At 52.2% G+C, this 23,910-nt stretch overlaps 1 protein-coding gene across 2 annotated transcripts; it reads left to right on the plus strand.

Moving 5' to 3' along the window:
• The first annotated feature begins 13,180 nt into the window (after positions 1 to 13,180).
• LOC105482954 (branched chain keto acid dehydrogenase kinase) lies at positions 13,181 to 17,602 on the plus strand. Of its 2 annotated transcripts, none has more exons than XM_071084446.1 (12): positions 13,181 to 13,196; positions 14,093 to 14,446; positions 14,539 to 14,607; positions 14,701 to 14,811; positions 15,105 to 15,152; positions 15,233 to 15,352; positions 15,430 to 15,528; positions 15,717 to 15,790; positions 16,120 to 16,248; positions 16,329 to 16,418; positions 16,898 to 17,056; positions 17,150 to 17,602. In XM_071084446.1, the coding sequence occupies exons 2-12, from the start codon at positions 14,252 to 14,254 to the stop codon at positions 17,292 to 17,294; spliced, it is 1,239 nt and encodes a 412-aa protein (XP_070940547.1). In that variant the 5' UTR covers positions 13,181 to 13,196; positions 14,093 to 14,251; the 3' UTR covers positions 17,295 to 17,602. The 2 variants fall into 2 exon arrangements, with proteins under 2 accessions (XP_070940547.1, XP_011741765.1); XM_011743463.2 differs by lacking the exon at positions 13,181 to 13,196 and adding an exon at positions 13,375 to 13,529.
• Positions 17,603 to 23,910: the final 6,308 nt, after the last annotated feature.

Below are 23,910 nucleotides of genomic sequence, written 5' to 3' on the forward strand. Positions count from 1 at the left end.
TGCTTGAGCTGGGGAGACGGAAGTTGCAATGAGCCGAGATCGTGCCACTGCACTCCAGCCTGGCCGACAGAGTGAGACTGTCTCAAAAAAAAAAAAAAAAAAAAAAAAAAAAAAAAAATTGCGTTAATGTGGCTAACAGCATTTGGGCCTACCCTATGCCAAGTCCTGTTGTAAGAACTGGAGCATCCAGGACCTAGAGACCAGAGGATCAGGGGATCCAGCGAATACCGCGATCCGATTCGGAACCAAGCATTTCCCCTGAAACTATTTCAGGCACCATTCGGGCTGCAGCCTCGCATCCTCCCAGGTCCTGCCTCACCAGCGCTTCTTGCTGGTGGGTCTCTCCCTTACATTCACAGAACCACTCCTTTGGCCACACACACCCTTGACAGTATCCTAACTTCTCTACTATCATGGCACCTGCCTGACAACACCTGAGCTTGGATCAACTCAACAGTCAGTCTCTCCTTTCCAAGCTGTGGGCCTGCTGAGGTCTTTCCTTCACAGACATCCCATCTGATGGTGACCCATCTCTCCTACACCTTCAACCTCTCCGTCCTCCCCATCTACATTTCAACTTGTTTCTCTTTCCCATCTCAGAAACAGCAACACATCTCCCTTCACTAAGAGGTCCTTCAGCAGCCTCCCTTCCCTGCATTAACAGGCAAGTTTTTGGAAAGATTCTACACTCCCAGTCTCTACTTCCTCACTTCTTCCTCACTGCCCACGCCATAAACTAGCTGCTGCCTCCAGCACTGCCCTGACACCTAGTGGCTGGTGTCACCAAGACGCTTGACCCAGTGGTTATTGATTTATTAATTTACTTATTTTGAGACGGAGTCTCACTTTGTCACCCAGGCTGGAGTGCAGAGGTGCCATCTCGGCTCACTGCAACCTCCGCCTCCAGGGTTCAAGTTTTTCTCCTGCCTCAGCCCCTCGAGTAGTTTGGACTACAGGTGCCTGCCACCACGTCCAGCTAATTTTTGTATTTTTAGTAGAGACGGGGTTTCACCATGTTGGCCAGGCTCATCTCAAACTCCTGACCTCAAGTGATCCACCCACCTTGGTCTCCCAAAATGCTAGGATTACAGACGTGAGCCACCATGCCCGGGCAATGGTTGTTTTTCAGGTCTTCTCTTGCTTGACTTCCCAGAGGGATCCCTTACTGTTGCACACACCTTCCTGGGAACTCTCTCTTCCTCTGGCCTCTGTGATATTTCCCTCTCCTGCTGGCTCCTCCCTCTCCAGATGCTCTTTCTCACATCTACTCTCTTCTAGAGAGTGTGGTAGACAGAATAATGGTCTCCAAAGATGTCCCTGCATGAATCCCTGGAACTTGTGTATATGATAGGTTAAATGGCAAAAAGGAAATTAAGGTTGCAGATGGAATTAAGCTGACCAATCTCCTGATTTGATTTGATTTATTTAATTTCTTTTGTTTTTGAGGCGGAGTTTCACTCTTGTTGCCCAACTGGAGTGCAATGGCATGATCTCTGCTCACTGCAACCTCCACCTCCCAAGTTCAAGCGATTCGCCTGCCTTAACCTCCCGAGTAGCTGGGATTACAGGCACCCGCCACCACACCTGGCTAATTTTTTTAAGTTTTAGTAGAGACGGGGTTTCGCTATATTGGCCAGGCTGGTCTCGAACTCCTGACCTCAGGTGATCCGCCCACCTCAGCCTCCCAAAGTGCTGGGATTACAGGCATGAGTCACCGTGCCCGGCCTATTTATTTATTTATTTTTGAGATGGAGTTTTGCTCTTGTTACCCAGGCTAAAATGCAATGGTATTATCTCGGCTCACCGCAACCTCCACCTCCCGGGTTAAAGTGATTCTCCTGCCTTAGCCTCCTGAGTAGCTGGGATTATAGGCATGCACCACCATGCCCAGCTAATTTTTTGTATTTTTAGTAGAGATGGGGTTTCTCCATATTGGTCAGGCTGGTCTCAAACTCCTGACCTCAGGTGATCCACCCGCCTGGGTCTCCCAAAGTGCTGGGATTATAGGCGTGAGGCACCGCGCCAGGCTCTACTGATTTATTTTTATTTTTATTTTTGAGACGGAGTCTCGCTCTGTTGCCTAGGCTGGAGTGCAGTGGCACAATCTTGGCTCACTATAACTTCCGCCCCCTGGGTTCAAGCCATTCTCCTGCGTCAGCCTCCCCAGTAGTTGGGACTACAGGCACATGCAATCATGCCTGGCTAATTTTTGTATTTTTAGTAGAGACAGAGTTTCACTATGTTGGCCAGGCTGGTCTCGAACTCCTGACTTTGTGATCTGCCCACCTCAGCCTCCCAAAGTGCTGGGATTACAAGTGTAAGCCACCGTGCCCAGCATATTTTATTTGTTTAAAGACCTTTGACACACAGGCTGAAGTGCAGTGGCACTGTCATAACTCACTGCAACCTCTGCCTCCCAGGTTCAAACGATTCTTGCACCTCAGCCTCCCTAGTAGCTAGGAGTGCAAATACGTCCCACCATACCTGGACAATTTATTTTTATTTTTGTAGAGACGGGGTCTCACTTTGTTTCCCAGGCTGGTCTAAACTTCTGGTTTCAAGCAACCTTCCTGCCTCAAAGTGCTGGGAGTACAGGCATGAGCCACCACCGCACCTGGCCTAATTTGCTGATTTTTATTTATTTATTATTATTTATCTTAATTTTTATTTTGAGACAGAGTCTTGCTCTGTCAGCCTCCCAAGTAGCTGGGATTATAGGTGCCCACCACCATGCCCAACTAATTATTGTAATTTTTTTTAAAGTAGATACGGGGTTTTACCATGTTGGCCAGGCTGGTCTTGAACTCCTGACCTCAAGTGATCCGCCTGCCTCAGCCTCTCAAAGTGCGGTGATTATGGCTGTGAGCCACCGTGCCTGGTCCAATTTTTGTATTTTCAGTAGGGATGGGGTTTTGCCATGTTGGCCAGGCTGGTCTCGAACTCATGACTTCAGGTGATCCACCTGCCTCCGCCTCTCAAAGTGCTGGGATTACAGGCATGAGCCACCGCGCCTGGCCCACAAGGGTCCTTAAAAAATGAAGGAGGATGGCAGAGGAGAGTCAGAGGGAGATGTGAGTAAAGAAAAAAGACACAGAGAGCTGCAATGTTGCTGGTTTGAAGATAGAGGAAGGGGGTTGTGAGCTAATAAATACGGGTGGCCTCTAAAGGCAAGAAAGGATAAAGAACTGGATTCTCACCCTAGAGTCACCAGTAAGGAACTATCAACATCTTGATTTCAGCCCAGTGAGACTCTGTCAGACTTCTAAGCTACAGAACTATAAGATAAATTTTTGTTGTTTTAAGTTATTGAATGTGTAGTAACTTGTTACAGCATCAATTAGAGATGAATACAGAGGACTGGGCATTAGGCCTGTATCTCAGTTTTCTCTGGTTTCCTGGTGTGTTCCTGTTATTTATTGTTGGCTTCCCCCCAGAATGAGTGATCTAAGAGGAAGCAAAATAGAAGCTGCAATCTCCTTATGACTCAGCCTCAGAAGACACGCACTGGGGCCGGGTGCAGTGACTTATGCCTATAATCCCAGCACTTTGGGTGGCTGAGGCAGGAGGACAACTTGAGCTCAGGAGTTTGAGACACCCTGGACAACACAGTGAGACCCTGACTCTACAAAAAATAAACAAAATTAGCCGGGTGTGGTGGTGTGCACCTGTAGTCCCTTTGGGGAGGTGTGCACCTGTAGTCACTTTGGGGAGGTGTGCACCTGTAGTCACTTTGGGAGGCTGAGACAGGACAATAACTTGAGCCCAGGAGTTTTGAGACAGGTCTGGGCAATGTGGCAAGACTCTGTCTTTATAAATATTTTTAAAATTAGGCGGGGCATGGTGGCTCATGCTACCTGTAATCCCAGCACTTTGGGAGGCTGAGGTGGGTGGATCACCTGAGGTCAGGAGTTTAAGACAAGCCTGGCCAACATGGCGAAACCCCATCTCTACTAAAAATACAAAAAGTAGCCAGGCATGGTGGCGGGCACCTGTAATCCCAGCTACTCAGGAGGCTGAGGCAGGAGAATCATTTGAACCTGGGAGGCGGAAGTTGTAGTGAGCCAAGATTGCCTTCCTCACTTCAAGAATTATAAAACATTTTGACCATATTTTCTTTCCTTTATTTCTTTATTTTTTGAGACGGGATCACGGAGTCTCGCTCTGTCGCCCAGGCTGGAGTGCAGTGGCGCAATCTCGGCTCACTGCAAGCTCCACGCCATTCTGCTGCCTCAGTCTCCCGAGTAGCTGGGACTACAGGAGCCCACCACCACGCCCAGCTGATTTTTTCTTTTTTTTTTTTTTTTTTTGAGACGGAGTCTTGCTCTGTAGCCCGGGCTGGAGTGCAGTGGCCGGATCTCAGCTCACTGCAAGCTCCGCCTCCCGGGTTTAGGCCATTCTCCTGCCTCAGGCTCCGGAGTAGCTGGGACTACAGGCACCCGCCACCTCGCCTGGCTAGTTTTTTGTATTTTTAGTAGAGACGGGGTTTCACGGTGTTAGCCAGGATGGTCTCGATCTCCTGACCTCGTGATCCGCCCGTCTCGGCCTCCCAAAGTGCTGGGATTACAGGCTTGAGCCACCGCGCCCGGCCGATTTTTTCTATTTTTTAGTAGAGATGGTGTTTCACCGTGTTAGCCAGGATGGTCTTGATCTCCTGACCTTGTGATCCACCTGCCTCAGCCTCCCAAAATGCTGGGATTACAGGCATGAGCCACCGTGCCAGGCCTTTTTTTTTTTTTTGAGACAGAGTTTCACTTTTGTTGCCCAGACTGGAGTGTAATGGCACGATTTCAGCTCACCGCAACCTCTGCCTCGCAGGTTCAAGCGATTCTCCTGCCTCAGCCTCCCTGGTAGCTGGGATTATAGGCATGTGCCACCACACCCGGCTAATTTTGTATTTTTAGTAGAGACAGGGTTTCTCCATGTTGGTCAGGCTGGTCTTGAACTCCCGACCTCAGGTGATCCGCCTGCCTTGGCCTCCCAAAGTGCTGGGATTACAGGTGTGAGCCACCACACCCCGACGACCATATTTTTTTCTAGCATTTTATTTATTTATTTATTTATTTATTTATTTATTTATTTATTTATTTGAGATAGTCCTGCTCTGTCGCCCAGGCTGGAATGCAGTGGTGCAATCTTGGCTCACTGCACTCTCCGCCTCCCGGATTTAAGCTATTCTCCTGCCTTAGCCTCCTGAGTAGCTGTGATTACAGGAGCCAGCCACTATGCCCGGCTGATTTTTGCATTTTCAGTAGAGGCGGGGTTTCACCATATTGGCCAGGCTGGTGTCAAACTCCTGATCTCATGATCCACCCTCCTTGGCCTGTAATCTCAGTGCTGGGATTACAGGCATGAGCCACGGTACCTGGCTCTTTTTTTTTTCTCTCTTTTTTTCCTGTTAGAGACAAGGTGTTGTTATGTTGCCTCTAACTCCTGGGCTCAAGCAATTCTCCCACCTTGGCTTCTCAAAGTGCTGCTGGGATTACAGGAGTGAACCACTGCCCCCAGCCTCTGACAGTTTTTGTGCACTAGGAATTTGGGAAGACAATTTTACCTGGCTATTTCTGGCTCATACAATTGCAGGCAGATGGTGGCTAAAGCTGGAACAATGAGCAGCTAAAGCAACTGAAAGACAACCTAGCATCTCCCTCTCTCTGAGTAGTCTCCGGGCCTATCCATGTCATCTTCTGCATGGGCTAGCTTGGGCTTCCTCACAGCATGGCAGCCTCAAGGCTTTGATAGTCAGCTTCCAAAATGGTCCTCAATGATTCCTGCTTCCTGGTATTGATACCATGTGCAGTCTCTTCTCACATTGAAAGGGGCTGAACTGGCCCATTGGGATAATGCAGAAATGACAATGTGTGACTTTAGAGGCTAAATCATGAAGATATTGTGGCTTCCATTTTTCTCCTTTGTAGATCACTCATTCTAGACAAAGCCAGCTACCATGATATGAAGGCACTCAAGTAACCCTAGGGAGAGGTCTCCTTAGTGAGGAACTGAGGCCCTATAAGGAACATGGGTGTGCTGCGGTCAAGTGGGCATAAGCCAAAGTAAACATCCAGAGTGACTCAGTGAGTTTAGGCTGTTATTACAGCCGTGTAGCCATAACATGGGAAGGCTCATCACTTGGCTCTGAGCTACTGTTGTCTGTAAAAGGTGTAATTGCCCTGCTGACACTGTGCACAGGGCTTGGCCCAACATGGCTTGACATGGGACATGGCTTTTGTGCAGGCGCTTGTGTCGAGAGAAAGAGAGAAAGCCAGAGCTGTCCATCTCAGGGAAGCCAAGACACAGCTCAGCTTGCTGGTGCCAAGAGAGAGAAAGAGTGAAGCTGCAGGGCGTGGTGGCTCATGCCTGTAATCCCAGCACTTTGGGAGGCCAAGGCGGGTGGATCATGAGGTCAGGAGTTTGAGACCAGCCCGCTCAACATGGTGAAACCCAATCTCAACTAAAATACAAAAATTAGCCGGCCATGGTGGTGCATGCCTGTAATCCCAGCTACTCAGGAGGCTGAGGCAGGAGAATTGCTAGAACCCAGGAGGCAGAGATTGCAGTGAGCTGAGATCACACCACTGCACTGCAGCCTGGGCAATAGCACAAGACTCCGTCTCAGAAAAAAAAAAAAAAAAAAAGAAAGAAAGAAAAGAAAAGAAAGAGTGAAGCTGCTGACCCTGAAGGGAGAGCTGGCCACACAGCTGTGTGTGTGTGGGAGCCAGCCGCCAGAGTAAGCAGCTGAGACAGAGCAGACAGTTCGAGAGTAAGATGCTGATGATGAGAGAGCTGCTGAATAAAACTATGTCTTATTTACCTGCTGTCTCTTGAGCGTTCTTCTCGCTCTGTGCCTCATGTCCACCTATTCCTCTCGCACCTCAGCTGGGGCTGAACCCCAACCCTGAGAATGACAGGCCTCCTGCCAACAACCAGCATTAACCTGCTGGGCACTTGAGGGAGCTACCTTGGAATCAGATTCTGTAAAGCAGTCACGCCTTCAGGTAACGGTAGCATTGGCCAACTTTTTTTTTTTTTTTTTTTTTTTGAGACAAAGTCTCGCTCTGTCGCCCAGGCTGGAGTGCAGTGGCACAATCTTGGCTTGCTGCAAGCTCCGCCTCCCGGGTTCAAGCGATTCTCCTGCCTCAGCCTCCCGAGTAGCAGGGACTACAGGCGTGTGCCACCATGCCTGGCTAATATTTTGTATTTTTAGTAGAGATGGGGTTTCACCGTATTAGCCAGGAATAGTCTTGATCTCCTGACCTCGTGATCCACCTGCCTCGGCCTCCCAAAGTGCTGGCATTACAGGCGCCAGCCACCGCACCCAGCATGGCTAACATTTTGACTGCACTTCATGAGACGCCCTGAGCCAGAACCCCCTGGCTAAGCTGCTCCCAGATTCCTGACCCAAGGAAACTGTGTGTGAGAATAAGTTTTATTGTTTTTTTGTTTGTTTGTTTGTTTTTTGAGGTCTCACTTTGTTGCCCAGGCTGGAGCACAGTGCCACGATCTCGGCTCACCGCAAGCTCCACCTCCCGGGGTCATGCCATTCTCCTGCTTCAGCCTCCTGAGTAGCTGGGACTACAGGCACCTGCCATCACGCCCAGCTAAGTTTTTTGTATTTTCAGTAGAGACGGGGTTTCACCGTGTTAGCCAGGATAGTCTCGATCTCCTGACCTCATGATCTGCCCACCTTGGCCTCCCAAAATGCTGGGATTACAAGTGTGAGCCACCGCGCCTGGTCAGTGTTTACTGTTTTAAGATATTGGTGGATTGGGAGGCCGAGACCGGCGGATCACGAGGTCAGGAGATCGAGACCATCCTGGCTAACCCAGTGAAACCCCGTCTCTACTAAAAAATACAAAAAACTAGCCGGGCAAGGCGGCGGGCGCCTGTAGTCCCAGCTACTCGGGAGGCTGAGGCAGGAGAATGGCGTGAACCCGGGAGGCGGAGCTTGCAGTGAGCTGAGATCCGGCCACTGCACTCCAGCCTGGGCGACAGACCGAGACTCCGTCTCAAAAAAAAAAAAAAAAAAAAAAAAAAGGATATTGGTGGAGCACAGTGGCTCACACCTATAATCCCAGCACTTTGGAAGGCCGAGGTGGGAGGATCACTTGAGCTCAGGAGTCCAAGTTCAAGAACAGCCTGGGCAACATAGTGAGACCTTGTCTCTATTTAAAAAAAAATTTTTTTAAAAGATGTTATGTTTGAGCAGAGTATGGTGGCTCATGCCTGTAATCCCAGCACTTTGAGAGGCTGAGGTGGGTGGATCACCTGAGGTCAGGAGATGGAGACTAGCCTGGCCAACATAGTGAAACCCCGTCTCTACTAAAAATACAAAAAATTAGCTGGGCATGGTGGTGGGCACCTGTAATTCCAGCTACTAGGGAGGCTGAGGCAGGAGAATCACTTGAACCCGGGAGGCAGAAGTTGCAGTGAACCGAGATCGTGCCATTGCACTCCAGCATGGTGCTATGTTTTGGGGGTATTTGTTACACAGCAATAAATAATTCATACAGGGCACCAGCCTGGCCAACATGGAGAAACCCTTCTCTACTAAAAACTATCCAGGTGTGGTGGTGCATGCCTGTAATCCCAGCTACTTGGGAGGCTGAAGCAGGAGAATCCCTTGAACCTGGGACGTGGAGGCTGCAGTGAGCCAAGATCACGCCACTGCACTCCAGCCTGGGTCACAGCACAAGACTCTGTCTCAATTTAAAAATAAAATAATACCCAGCCGGGCACAGTGGCTCAAGCCTGTAATCCCAGCACTTTGGGAGGCCGAGACGGGCAGATCACGAGGTCAGAAGATCGAGACCATCCTGGCTAACATAGTGAAACCCCGTCTCTACTAAAAAATACAAAAAAACTAGCCGGGCGAGGTGGCGGGCCCCTGTAGTCCCAGCTACTCGGGAGGCTGAGGCAGGAGAATGGCATAAACCCGGGAGGCGGAGCTTGCAGTGAGCTGAGATCGCGCCACTGCACTCCAGCCTGGAGGACACAGCGAGACTCTGTCTCAAATAAAATAAAATAAAACAAAATAAAATAATAATATAGGGCAGTCAGACTGCCCACCTGGCAGCTCAGGACCCTAGCACATGTGCTTCAGAAAGTCAGGTGGAAGTTACGTATTTTTTAATCTAAACTGAGAAATCACCTAGCATCCCTTCCACTGTAATCACAAGCTTTCCCAGTTCCAAAGGGAGGGAACATAGACTCCCTCACCTCTTGATACAAGAAGTGACAAAGTTATATGGTAAGAAGTTGGCCAGGCTCTGCTTGGCTCCGTTGCTCATGCCTGTAATCCCAGCACTTTGGGAAGAGGAGGCGGATACATCCCCTGAGGTCACGAATCTGAGGACAGCCTGGCCAACATGGTGAAACCCTATCTCTACAAAAATTAGTCGGGCATGGTGGTATGCACCTGTAATTCCAGCTACTTGGGAGGCTGAGGCACCAGAATTGCTTGAAGTTGGGAGGCAGAGGTTGTGTACCGAGATTGTGTTACTACACTCCAGCCTGGGTTACAGTGCAAGACTCTGTCTCAAAAAAAAAAAAAAAAAAAAAAAAAAAAAAAGGAAGTGCCGGGCGCGGTGGCTCACGCCTGTAATCCCAGCACTTTGGGAGGCCGAGGTGGGCGGATCAGGAGGTCAGGAGATCGAGACCATCCTGGCTAACACGGTGAAACCCCATCTCTACTAAAAATAGAAAAAATTAGCTGGGTGTGGTGGGCACCTGTAGTCCCAGCTACTTGGGAGGCTGAGGCAGGGGAATGGCGTGAGCCCCGGAGGCAGAGCTTGCAGTGAGCCCAGATCGCGCCACTGCACTTCAGCCTGGGCAACACAGCGAGACTCTGTCTCCAAAAAAAAAAAAAAAAAAAAAAGAAGTTAGTTGTGGCTCATGCCTGTAATCCCAACACTTTGGGAAGCTGAGATGGGAGTATCGCTTGAGGCCAGAAAGTCCATCGATACCAGCCTGAGCAACATAAGGAGATCTCATCCCTACAAAAATTTTTTAAAAATCAGCTGGGTTTGGTGGCAGGCACCTGTGGTCACAGCCACTCGGGAGGCTGAGGTAGGAGGATCGCTTGAGTCAGGGATGTTTTGGCTGCCGTAAGTCATGAACATGCCATTGCATTCTAGCCTGGGTAACAGAGTGAGACACTGTTTCAGAAAAAAATAAAATAAAATAAAATAAAATAAAATAAAATAAAATAAAATAAAATAATGTTGTAGGCCAGGCGTGGGGCTCATGCCGGTAATTCTAGTGCTTTGGGAGAATGAGGCAGGAGGATTGCTTGAGAACAGGAGTTCGAGGCTGTAGTGAGCTGTGATCGCACCACTGCACTCCAGCCTTGGCGACATGCGCGATATCTTGTCTCGATAAATAAATACGTACAGTTCCCTTTTACATCGAGTATATGTATATTTTTAAAAACACATCGAAAGCGCTTAGAAAGCTGCCTGACCTGTATACAGTATTCTGAAAAGGGGGTCGCGGGGTGCATAACCAACCTCCGCCGCCGGGGGCAGCAGCGACTCCGGGCCGAGCAGTGGCCGAGCGCGCCGGGTCAAAGGGGGTGAAGCCTGTACCAGACGCCTACGCCTCGGTGGCAGCCGCAGCCTCCTCCGCCTACGGCTCCTGTCCACGCCGCGGCCACGTGAGCGCCGGATTCTGGCGCACAGAGCACTGCCAGTCCTTTGCTGCTTTGCGCAGCCCGTCCTCCCCGCCAGGGGCACCGTTACCACTCCCTTCTCCCACGGGCTCCAGCCGTGCCTGCCTCGGGGCTGCCGCCGCCTGGCTGTACTCCAGGACGTTGGGAAATAACGGGTGGGAACGGTGTGGGTGGGGGGCAAACAGGAAACCCAGAGACACAGGACGCCCCTTTCCTGTGGTCGGCACCCAGTTGCTTAGGCAGGCCAGCCACGGTGAGGAGTCTTCCCTCCAAGTTTATATTTATTATTATTTATTTTTTATTTTTTCACCTCCGTTTATTATTATTATGTTGTTGTTGTTGTTATTATTATTATTATTATTATTATTATTATTATTATTTTGAGACAGAGTCGCGCTCTGCCGCCCAGGCTGGAGTGCAGTGGCGTGATCTTGGCTCCCTGCAAGCTCCGCCTCCCGGGTTCACGCCATTCTCCTGCCTCAGCCTCCCGAGTAGCTGGGACTACAGGCGCCCGCCACCACCCCCGGCTAATTTTTTCTACTTTTTAGTAGAGACGGGATTTCACCGTGTTAGCCAGGATGGTCTCGATCTCCTGACCTCGTGATCCACCCGCCTCGGCCTCCCAAAGTGCTGGGATCACAGGCGTGAGCCACCGCGCCCGGCCTATTTATTTATTTTTGAGACAGAGTCTCGCTCTGTCACCCAGGCTGGAGTGCAGTGGCGAGATCTTGGCTCACTGAAACCTCTGCCTCCCGGGTTCAAGCAATTCTTCTGCCTCAGCCTCCAGAGTAGCAGGGATTACAGGCGCGTGCTACTGCATCTGGCTAATTTTTGTAGTTTTAGTAAAGACAGGGTTTCACCATGTTGGCCAGGCTGGTCTCGAACTCCTGACCTCAGGTGATCCGCCCACCTCAGCCTCTCAAAGTGCTAGGATTACAAGCGTGAGCCACCGCACCTGTCCGACCTCCAAGTTTAAAGACAGCCTCCAGGCCCAGTGGCTCACTCCTGTAACCCCAACAACTCAGGAGGCTGAGGCCAGGAATTTGAGACCAGCCTGGGCAACATAGTGAGACCCCAGCTCTAACAAAAATAGGCCAGGCACGGTGGGTTACATCTGTAATCCCAGCACTTTGGAAGGCTGTGGCAAAAGGATTGCTTGAGAGGGTAAAAAATCACCCCAGGTAGCGTGCACACTTACAGTCTCAGCTACTTGAGAGGCTGAGGTGGGAGGATCACTTAAGTTGGAGGCTGCAGTGAGCTAGGATGGAGCCACTGTATTCCAGCTTGAGCAACAGAGCAAGACCCCATCTCCAAATAAATAAAATTTAAAAAGACAGCCTCCAAAGATGTCACTTGCTTCACTTAGCACTTTTAATTGAACATGTTTAGGAAATATATAGCCATGGTAAAGAAAATTCCAATTAGTACAGATACACACTACACACCTATGCACGTGCACACACTGAAACGTGTCCCTTCCAGCACCTCCTCCCTGGATAATTTTTTTTTTTTTTTTGCGACGGAGTTTCGCTCTTGTTGCCCAGGCTGGAGAGCAGTGGTGAGATATCGGCTCACTGCAACCTCCACCTCCCGGGTTTGAGCGATTCTCCTGTCTCAGCCTCCCGAGTAGCTGGGATTACAGGCACCGCCCCCACCCCCAACAACATCCGACTGATTTTTGTATCTTTAGTAGAGACGGGGTTTACGCCATGTTGGCCAGGCTGGTCTCGAACCCCTGAGATCCGCCGACCTTGTCTTCCCAAAGTGCTGGGATTATAGGCGTGAGCCACTGCACCCAACCTAAAGTAATTGCCTTCTTTCTGGTTTCTCTGCCTTTCTTCTCACCAAATGCCCCACTCTAAATCACTGCAGACAGGGGGCTCTGTCTAAGGAGGAGAGCCCACCAGTTAAAACCCTTCAGTGGTTCCTAACTACCCTAGGACAAATGCAGACTTGTCCTTTGCTCTCTGCCGCCGCCCTTCTCCTTCCCAGATCCCATATGGCTCCAGCCATATCCTCAGACCATCTGGGCTGTTGTCTATCCTGCCACACACCCTTCCCACCCGGCTCCCTTGCAAGTCCTACTCAGGCTGCACCTACACAGCTGTCTCAGTTCCTATCTGAGGCTCCTGCAGCCTCCTCTGAAAGTCCTCATCACAGCCAATGATAACTGAAACTGTTTTCTTGTGCAGGGCACGGAAAGATCTATTCAACTCACTGCCCAATCTCCTCTCCTGGTGCAGAAAAGACACCCAGTCAGCGACTTGCATTCTCTGCAGACATGAGTGAATAATAATAATGCCTAACCTTTATATAGTGCTAATTCCACGCCTGGCACTGTTTTAGGCAGTCATATAAATTAATGTAATCCACACAACCTCAAGACTGATGATACCTCTTCATCTTACCAAGCACTGAGCAGTTAAATAACTTGCTCCAGATATTAAGGAGCTGGGGTTTGAAACAGCCAGCCTGGTTTCCCATAAATGAACCAAGAACTGGAACGAGGACAAGACCTCCGAGAAGGAGTCAGGTAGGACGTGATTTGTGCGCTTTACATCTAAGATCTTCCAGCTCCCAGGGAGCCCGTTTCATGGAGCGGAAGATAGAGGCCGGGAGGGACAAGGAGAGCCTCGGAAGCCGTGTGGAGTAAGCGGTGCTGTTTGGGGTCCGGGAGCAGGGGCGTGGCCTGGATGCGTGGGCGCCCGGGGCTGCACGTCCTCAGACCAAACTACAACTCCCAGGACGCACTTGGCGCTGACGCCCACGCGACGTCACGGCGGCGGAGGCGCAGGCGGCTGGGCTCCCGGCGGGTGGACTGTTCGAGCCCTTCCGCTGGGACCCGGCCCCTGGCTCCGGCCCCGCGGTAAGTGGGGCGACTGCGCCTTACCGAGTCCGCGGAGGCCCCGCGGCGTACGTCCGCAGCCTCCATCACAGCGCGGGCGCGCAGACGGGGTGGCATCTACCATATGGGGGGCATCCGGGCCGAACCAAGTGACCGGCGTGGGGGACCCCGCTGGGGACTCCGGGCCGCATCCTCCCTAGCTGGCCCCGGGGGCCCAGCGCTGGTGTCGCATGTCCGCTGGCCGCGCTCAGAGCCCGCGTTTGAAGGCGCTGGGCAGGCAGGGGCAGCCCCGCCCCCTGAGGAGGGTGCCCAGGACCCCGGGGCGCCGCGGCGAGGTTTTCGGGCTGGAAGGGTCTGAAGGGCTCCTCCCCCGATAGCCCTCCCACCGCCAGTAGAGCCTCGGGTTGGGGAATAGAAGCCCCGCGAGGCTAGGTCCTTTGGGCGCAGCCTGTGTGCGTCTGGGGAGGCGGTGGGAGGGATGGGGAGAGGTCGCTCGGGTCTGGGTAGACTGATGTACAGGTGGAGATACGGTGCAGGCTGTGTGGATTCAGATCCTTACAACTTCCTCTTCCCTGCCCCGGTAGATGGGAGCGCCCTCCGTGGGCTGAGCCTGTCAGCATCCTAGATGCACCCTGGTCCCTGAAGTCGGAGAAGAGCCCCTACCCACCCACACCCCCTTGCGCCATTTCGGGTCAGCTGGGTCCTCAGCCCTAGCGGCCACCAGATCTGAAAGGAGCAGGACGATGATCCTGGCGTCGGTACTGGGGAGCGGCCCCCGGGGCAGGCCTCCGCTCCGGCCCCTCCTGGGGCCCACACTCGCGCTCCGGGCCCGCTCGACGTCAGCCACCGACACACACCACGTGGAGATGGCTCGGGAGCGCTCCAAGACCGTAACCTCCTTTTACAACCAGTCTGCCATCGACGCGGCAGCGGAGAAGGTGCGCAAGGGGGCGGCGAGCCCGGGGTCCGGGATGTGGCTGCGAGTGAGAGTGTTGGGGGTTCTCTGCTCAAGGCCCCTCTCCCTCCCTAGCCCTCAGTCCGCCTCACGCCCACCATGATGCTCTACTCCGGCCGCTCTCAGGACGGCAGCCACCTTCTGGTAAGATTTATGCCCTCTATTTTCCTCGTGGATCCTGGAGCTCTCCGGGACACTCAGGCTCCAGCCCCGCCTTCCTTTCTCTTTTTCTCCTAGAAAAGTGCTCGTTACCTGCAACAAGAACTTCCAGTGAGGATTGCTCACCGCATCAAGGGCTTCCGCTGCCTTCCTTTCATCATTGGCTGCAACCCCACCATACTGCACGTGGTAAGGTAGAGAGGACCTTCAGTCAGCGGGCCACCCTGCCCAGGGGGCAAGTGGGGAGTCTGGGGCCCAGAGTGGCAGACGATTGCTTGCCTAAAGGTGTCAGGGCCACAAAGGATTCAACCCCAGGCCCTCAGAAGCCAAAGGTGTGTATTCATGGAGCCTGGAAGGGTGGCAGTAGGGGTTTGATCACGTGGTCGACCAGTTGGGTGGTGAGCCCCATGGGTAGGTGGGGGTGGCTGTTCTCTGCTCAGTGCCCATGCGGCTCTGTGAATTCCCACACCTCTTCCTTGCAGCACGAGCTATACATCCGTGCCTTCCAGAAACTGACAGACTTCCCTCCGGTGAGTGCTGGGCCAGAGCAGGGTGAGGGGCTGAGAGGCTGGGCTTGGACCACCCTTCCTCATGACTCTGTGACCTGCAGATTAAGGACCAGGCGGACGACACCCAGTACTGCCAGCTGGTGCGACAGCTGCTGGATGACCACAAGGATGTGGTGACCCTCTTGGCAGAGGGCCTGCGTGAGAGCCGGAAGCACATAGAGGTTGGGGCAGTGAAGGAGGGGTTGGGCATGCTGGGGGCTGGGAAGGGCACGGGATTCTGAGACCTCACTCTTTACAGGATGAAATGCTCGTACGCTACTTCTTGGACAAGACGCTGACTTCGAGGCTTGGAATCCGCATGTTGGCCACGCATCACCTGGCGCTGCATGAGGACAAGGTAGGGCTCTGGGACCTGAGACCCACCTGGGAACGTTAAGTGAGACAGAGGAGACTGGGCTGGGGATCCGTGTCAAGGGCCTGGGGGTTGAGGCTGTGGAGCTGGTGCTTTGGGGCAGTTCCGAAGTTGCCAGCATCTGGGGGTGGGGCTAGGGGTGTGGGTAGTCCTGACCTCCTTTCTCCGGCCAGCCTGACTTTGTCGGCATCATCTGTACTCGTCTCTCACCAAAGAAGATTATTGAGAAGTGGGTGGACTTTGCCAGGTGAGGCAAGAATGGCTCAGGGGGTGGTCAGACGTCTGGGGCAGGGAAGGATTGGGTCTGAGCCCTTGCCCGGGGCATGGTCTGTGGGGAGCAGGGTTTCTCAATGGTGGCACTATTGACATTTCCAGCCAGATAATTCTTTGTCATAGGGGCTGCCCTGTGCATGTTAGGAAGTTCAGCAGCATCCCTGGCGCCAGTAGTATTGCCTAGTTGTGACAAACAAAAATGTCTCTGTACATTGCCATATATTACTTAGGGGGGCAGAATTGTCTCCAGTTGCAAACCACTGGCGGAGGGGCCCCTGACTGAACCCTCGCTCCTGTCCACAGACGCCTGTGTGAGCACAAGTATGGCAATGCACCCCGTGTCCGCATCAATGGCCACGTGGCCGCCCGGTTTCCCTTCATCCCTATGCCACTGGACTACATCCTGCCGGAGCTGCTCAAGAACGCCATGAGGTGGGGTGGCTGGATGTGCTGGGTGGGAGGCAGACAGGAACCGGGGTGCTTCTACTTACTGGTCTTTCCCCTCTGCATAGAGCCACAATGGAGAGTCACCTAGACACTCCCTACAATGTCCCAGATGTGGTCATCACCATCGCCAACAATGATGTCGATCTGATCATCAGGTTTGCCCCGAGTGGGAGTTCGGCTGAGGTGGATGGGATGGGGGTCCAGGCACTGTTCCTGACTTGATCTAGGACCTTGAGCCCCTTCCTGCCCCATTCTGGGACTTGGTCCTTGACCAGATAAACTATTCTCTGGATCCTGAGATGGCCATGAGCTGCTTATTAATGGATCTGGGGCCAGTTGCAGCCCTAGGTATCCTGCCTCTGTCAGCAGCTGAGGAGCTTGAAATTGAGAAGCAGTCAGGAGTTGGTCTAGGGTGCTGGGCCGAGGATAAATGTCACATCCTGTGAGAAGGTATAAGCAGTCAGTGGCCCTGGCAGAGGTGAGGATGATACAAACAAGGCCCTAGGGTCTAGGTGGTCCACATTCCAGCTCTGGGTGGAAGGGACAGGAAGGCAAACTTTGCACTGTCTGCTTGCTGGGTGGTGAGTCCCCCGTCAAAGCTGAGCCAAGCCCATTATTGTTGCCATCTTGCTAGGATCTCAGACCGTGGTGGAGGAATCGCTCACAAAGATCTGGACCGGGTCATGGACTACCACTTCACTACCGCTGAGGCCAGCACACAGGACCCCCGGATCAGCCCCCTCTTTGGCCACCTGGACATGCACAGTGGCGCCCAGTCAGGACCCATGCACGGGTGAGACCCTGCCAGACCAGGATGGAGGGGTGGGGGACCCCAGGAGACTCAAGCCTCTGAAGCCTCCTGTCCTGTCCCCCTGCCCACCACCAGCTTTGGCTTCGGGTTGCCCACGTCACGGGCCTACGCGGAGTACCTCGGTGGGTCTCTGCAGCTGCAGTCCCTGCAGGGCATTGGCACGGACGTCTACCTGCGGCTCCGCCACATCGATGGCCGGGAGGAAAGCTTCCGGATCTGACCCCGCAGCCTTTGGCCTGCTCACCTGACCAGCCTGGGCCGCATTCCCTGCAGGACCTCCTGGGTCAGGCAGGGTGGCCTCCTGCTCCACACGCTGCTGCATCTTGGGTCTCAGGGTCCCAGACAGATGGACTTACATGGAGCTGGGCACCGCCCCGCCTCAATAGGGTCCATTGTCTCCTCGCCTCCAGACCTTGGAGAGGGGAAGTGAGCACCCTGAGGCCTCCAGCACCAGCTCCGTCATTCTCGTTCCTGGGGAACCCCCACTCTGACCTGTCGTTTGTTATTAAAGTTCACATTTTGAATGCCCTCTCGGGCCCTGTGTGTGGGGAGGGCAGGTGAGCTTTTGTTTCTGTCCCCATTCAGGTTCACTGAGCCCTTGGGTTGAACTGGTTTGTGTCCCAGTCTCTTACCTGCCCTGAGAGCCTGGTGGGCCAGGAGTAGAATGGGTCCCAAGTCTGTTGCATGTTTGATTTGGTGGGAGTGGGATGACCGCAGCACCTTATACAAAGAGCTTTCATCTCGTTGAACAAATGTTTCCAGGTCCCAGATAATATCGAAGGCCCAGATTGACCCAGCTTCTGGCCTCAGTTCTGACTCTTCCTTTCCTGGCAGTTACAGTTTATAGAGGTGAAGGTCACCAGACTGGGCAACCTCCTGAGCCAACTGATTCCCGAGCCTGAGTAAGGTTAAAAATACTGTGTCTGCTGCTGCCAAGGAAAAGAACATACAAGGTTGTGCCCTGGCAGGCCCCAGCAGGGACTGGGTGCCCCACTGCAAGGAAAGGCGGGGCCCTGATAGGGAGGAGCAAGGATTTGGACAAAGATACCAGGTAGGCTCAAGGTTAGACTTGAATCAGAACTCCAGATGACGTCTTAGGTGGGAACACCCTACCCACCTTGCCAGGGAAGAAGAAAGGCCTAAGGGTGGCCTGGTGGGGCTGGGAGGAGAACTGGAAAGTTCTCTTACTTTCACATCTGAGCTTCCACAGCACACTTCCTAAGGCTGACTCTAGGCCTGTACCATCTCCTACCCTTCAGGGGGATGGAGGGTAAGTTGTATCTGGAGGTCAAATGGAGGGGGCTAGGAAACCACAGTGACTTGCTAGACTGAAAAATCCTGCCAGCTGCAGGGCAGGACGGTGAGGCTGGAGAAGCAGGCAGCCATCAGAGGCCAGGGCCCTGAAACATGGGATTTATCTTGAGGCAGTAGGGACCCATGGGTATTTATTTAGAAATGGGGTCTTGCTCTGTTGCACAGGCTGGAATATGGTGGCTGCAGAGTTCACTGCAGCCTTGAACTCCTGGGCTCAAGAGATTCTCCCACCTCAGCCTTCTGAGTAGCTGGGACCATCATGCCAGGCTAAATTTTAAAATTTTTTGTAGGAACAGGGTTTCTACAAAACCCTATGTTGCCCTGGGCTGGACTTGAACTCTTGGGCTCAAATGATCCTTCCACCCCAGCCTCCCAAAGTGGTGGGATTACAGGCATGAGCCACTGTACCTGGCCCATGGGTGAGTTTTGAGCTGGGAAGGGATGGTTCTGGTTGGAGTCCCTGAGAGGATTCGTGTCCACGTGATTTGTTAAGAAAGTGCTCCCAAGACAGAGCAGGGGAAGCAGGAAGGAGAAGGGGAAGAAGCCAAGCAAGGACGTGACCTCAGGCAAAAGCCCAGAACCAGTCAATTATGCCTCAGGGTGGAAGGTGAGAGAGCTAAACCTCAGAGTCACTGATTAATTTCTCCACTTGGCAGTCACTGGTTAAAGTCTGTCGGTAAAGCAAGCAGCTCTGTTAAGGATGGAGTTTTAAGAAGAGTCTCAGGTGCCGGTGTGGGCCTTTGAAAGCACATCAAAGGTAATCTGGGCCACACAGAAACAGAAACAGCAAGAACTCCCAGAGGATCTGGGTGGAGCGCCTACATGGTTTTTTAAAATTTGTTTTGGTTTTTGAGACAGAGTCTCAATTTATCACCCAGGCTGGAGTGCAGTGGCACGATCGCTCACTGCAACCTCCACCCCACGCCCCCCAACCCTGGGTTCAATCGATTCTCCTGCCTCAGACTCCCGAGTAGCTGGGATTTACAGGCACATACCACCACACCCAGCTAATTTTTGTATTTTTCGTAGAGATGGGGTTTCGCCATGTTGGCCAGGCTGGTCTTGAACTCCTGACCTCAGGTGATCTGCCTGCCTCGGCCTCCCAAAGTGCTGGGATTACAGCTGTGAGCCACCATGCCCAGCCATTTTTGTTTTTGTTTTTGAGACCGAGTCTTGCTCTGTCGCCCAGGCTGGAGTGCAGTGGCCGGATCTCAGCTCACTGCAAGCTCCACCTCCCGGGTTTATGCCATTCTCCTGCCTCAGCCTCCCAAGTAGCTGGGACTACAGGCGCCCGCCACCTCGTGCGGCTAGTTTTTTGTATTTTTTAGTAGAGACAGGGTTTCACCGTGTTAGCCAGGATGGTCTCAAATCTCCTGACCCGGTGATCCACACGTCTCGGCCTCCCAAAGTGCTGGGATTACAGGCTTGAGCCACCACGCCCGGCCGCCGTTTTTTTTGTTTGTTTGGTTTGTTTTTTTTTTGACACAGTCTCACTCTGTTGCCTAGTCTGGAGTGCAGTGGCAAGATCTCAGCTCACTGCAACATCCGCCTCCTGGGTTCAAGCAATTTTTCTGCCTCAGCCGCCCGAGTAGCTGAGATTACAGGAGCCTGCCATCACGCCCAGCTAATTTTCGTATTTTTAGTAGAGATAGGGTTTCACCATGTTAGCCAGGCTAGTGTCAAACCCCTGACCTCAAGAGATCTGCCGGCCTCAGCCTCCCAAAGTGCTGAGATTACAGGTATGATCCACCGTGCCTGGCCCAGCTTTACTGTTCTCGGAGAAACAGATTTGTAAACATGCAACAAGATTCTTCTAACAAGAATCATTGGTGGCCAGTGGATTGGAGGGAGAAAGGTACGGAGGGTGATGCAGTAGCCCGGATCAGGGATTTCTAAGACCTAGGCTAATCCTTCCTAGGCTAATCCTTAACTAGAAAGGACAGTATCAGTAACTGACGATATCAGGTAAAGTAAAAAGTGAGGCGCCAGAACTCTGGGTAGGTGGAATAACAACCTTGAAGACAGGGTGGTTGTAGTGGGATAAGGCATTCGAATTTCAATTCTTTTCTTGCTTGATTTTTTTTTAGAAGCTGGGATTACAAACACCTGCCACCACACCTGGCTAATTTTTGTATTTTTAGTAGAGATGGGGTTTTACCATGTTGGCCAGGCTGGTCTCGTCGAACTCCTGACTTCAGGTGATCCGTCCGCCTTGGCCTCTCAAAGTGCTGGGACATATGTGAGCCACCGCGCTTGGCCGCTTCACTTTTATTTCTTATTTCTTATGCTGCCAGGCACCTGGCATTCACTGCCCCTTTCAGTTCTCCAGTGGCAAGTTAACAGCCCCTCCTACTGCCATTCTAACACAGATATTTCTTTTCTTTTCTTTTTTTTTTTGAGATAGTCTCACTGTCGCTCAGATTGGAGTGCAATGGCATGATCTCGGCTCACTGCAACCTCTGCCTCCCGGGTTCAAGTAATTCTCCTGCCTCAGCCTCCTGAGTAGCTGAGATTACAGGCGTGTGCCACCATGCCTGGCTAATTTTTCTATTTTTTGTAGAGATGGGGCTTCATCGTTTTGGCCAGGCTGGTCTCGAAATCCCAACCTCGTGATCCACCCACCTCAGCCTCCCAAAGTGCTAGGATTACAGGCATGAGCCACCATCCCTGTAAGATGTTTCTTGATTTGTAACATCTGAGAGACCCATCCTCAGGCCCTAAGCATTCCACTCCTCTCATAATTGTTTCCAAGCCCAATAACCACATTATAAATCAAACGAGATTCAGAGAATAGCCAAAGGGAATGTTTACTGAGTACCTACCCTGTCTGGCACTCTGCAATACACTTGTATATAGATAAGACATATAGTTCAACCATTACATAGTTATATGATTGATAGTTATACATGGGTTAACTGCTGGGGATTGGTTCCAGGACCACCTGTGAATACCGAAATCTGCAGGTGCTCAAGTCCTATAGTTGGCCCTGCCAAACAGCAGATATGAAGTCAGCTCTTCAGATCTGTGGGTTCTGCATCCTTACAATATTTTCTTTCCTTTTCTTTTCCTCCCTTCCTCCCTCTCTTTCTTTCCTTTTTTCTGGGGGGGGGGGAGATGGAGTCTTGCTGTGTCAGCCAGGCTAGAGTGCAGTGGTGCGATCTCAGCTCACTGCAACCTCCACCTCCTGGGTTCAAGCAGTTCTCCTGCCTCAGCCTCCCAAGTAGCTGGGATTACAGGCACACGTCACCACGGCCGGCTGTTTTGTAGTTTTAGTAGAGATCCGGTGTTTCACAATGTGGGCCAAGCTGGTTTTGAACTCCTGACCTCAAGTATCCACTTGCCTCGGCCTCCCAAAGTGCTGCGATTACAGGCGTGAGGTGCCACACCTGGCCTTTTTTTTTTCTTTTTTTTTTTCTGAGGCAGAGTTTCACTCTTGCTGCCCAGGCTGGAGTGCAATGGCACGATCTTGGCTCACCACAACCTCTGCCTCCCAGGTTCAAGCGATTCTCCTGTCTCAGCCTCCCGAGTAGCTGGGAATACAAGCATGCACCACCACACCTGGATAATTTTGTATTTTTAGTGGAGATGGGGTTTCTCCACATTGGTCAGGCTGGTCTCAAACTCCCCACCTCAGGTGATCTGCCTGCCTCGGCCTCCCAAAGTGGTGGGATTACAGGAGTAAGCCACTGCGCCCAGCCTCCTTCTTTTCTTTCCCCCCCTCTTTTTTTGAGACAGGGTCTCACTCTGTCACCCAAGCTGGAGTGCAGTGGAAGGATTATAGCTCACTCAGCCTCGACCTCCTGGGTTTAAGCAATCCCTCTGCCTCACCCTCCCGAGTAGGTGGGACTACAGGCGCGGGCCCCCAGGCCCAGCTAATTTTTTTTTCCCCAAATTTTTAGTAGAAAGGAGGTCTCTTATGCTGCCCAGGCTGGTCTTGAAATCCTGGCCAGAAGTGATCCTCCTGCTTGGATTCCAAAAGTGCAAGATTACAGGTGTGAGCCACCATGACTAAACACTGTATTTGCAACCTGCTCTTCGTTGAATCTTCAAAGGTGGGACACGCAGCTATGGAGGGCCGATTATATATGGTTGGACCATACATATATAAATGGCTTAACTTTTACTGACTCTCATAGAATCCTCACACTTGTACACCTTACCCCGTGGAAGGTCAGAACTCAAGATTCATTTTTCACTGCCCAAAGTATTCTCCACTGTATCCACTGCCTTTGGCCAGTTTCCGTCCAGGAGACCTGTGGTTTTGGGGCTCGTTCTTTCTTTTTTTTTTTTTTTAATTTTTGAGTTGGAGTCTCGCTCTGTCACCTAGGCTGGAGGGCAGTGGCGTGATCTTGGCTCACTGAAAGTTCTGCCTCCTGGGTTCACGCCATTCTCCTGCCTCAGCCTCCCCAGTAGCTGGAATTACAGGCGCCCGCCACCACACCCAGCTAATTGTTTTCTGTTTTTTAGTAGAGACGGGGTTTCACCATGTTAGCCAGGATGGTCTCGATCTCCGGACCTCATGATCCACCCACCTCAGCCTACCAAAGTGCTGGGATTATAGGCGTGAACCACTGCGCTCGGCCTTTTTTTTTTTTTGAGACAGAGTCTTGCTCTTGGTCCCCAGGCTGGGGCGCAATGGCGGGATCTCGGCTCACTGCAACCTCTGCCTCCCAGGTTCAAGCGATTCTCCTGCTTCAGCCTCCTGAGTAGCTGGGACTACAGGCGCGTGCCACCACGCTTGGCTATTTTTTTTTTTTTTTTTTTTGAGACGGAGTCTCGCTGTTTCACCCAGGCTGGAGTGCAGTGGCCCGATCTCGGCTCACTGCAAGCTCCGCCTCCCGGGTTTACGCCATTCTCCTGCCTCAGCCTCTGAGTAGCTGGGACTACAGGCGCCCCACCACGCCCGGCTAGTTTTTTGTATTTTTTTTTAGTAGAGACGGGGTTTCACCATGTTAGCCAGGATGGTCTCGATCTCCTGACTTCGTGATCCACCCGCCTCGGCCTCCCAAAGTACTGGGATTACAGGCTTGAGCCACCGCGCCAGGCCACGCTTGGCTAATTTTTGTATTTTTAGTAGAGACGGGGTTTCACCATGTTGGGCAGGCTGGTCTTGAACTCCTGACCTCAGGTGATCTGCCCGCCTCGGCCTCCCAAAGTGCTGGGATTACAGGTGTGAGCCACCGCTCTGGCCAACTTGTCCTTTTTTTTAAAATTGAGACGGAGTCTCGCTTGTCGCCTAGGATGGAGTGCAGTGGCACAATCTCGGCTCACTGCAACCTCCGCCTCCCGGGTTCAAGCGATTCTCCTGCCTCGGCCTTCCGAGTAGCTGGGACTACAGGCGCGTGCCACCACGCCCGGCTAATTTTTTGTAGTTTTAGTAGAGACGGGGTTTCACTGTGTTAACCAGGATGGTCTTCATCTCCTGACCTGATGATCCGCCCACCTCGGCGTCTCAAAAGTACTGAGATTCGGCCTCTCAAAGTACTAAGATTACAGGCGTGAGACACCACGCCCAGCCCAAC

The sequence above is a fragment of the Macaca nemestrina genome, chromosome 18 (genome assembly GCF_043159975.1).
Source record: "Macaca nemestrina isolate mMacNem1 chromosome 18, mMacNem.hap1, whole genome shotgun sequence".
Lineage (NCBI taxonomy): Eukaryota > Metazoa > Chordata > Mammalia > Primates > Cercopithecidae > Macaca > Macaca nemestrina.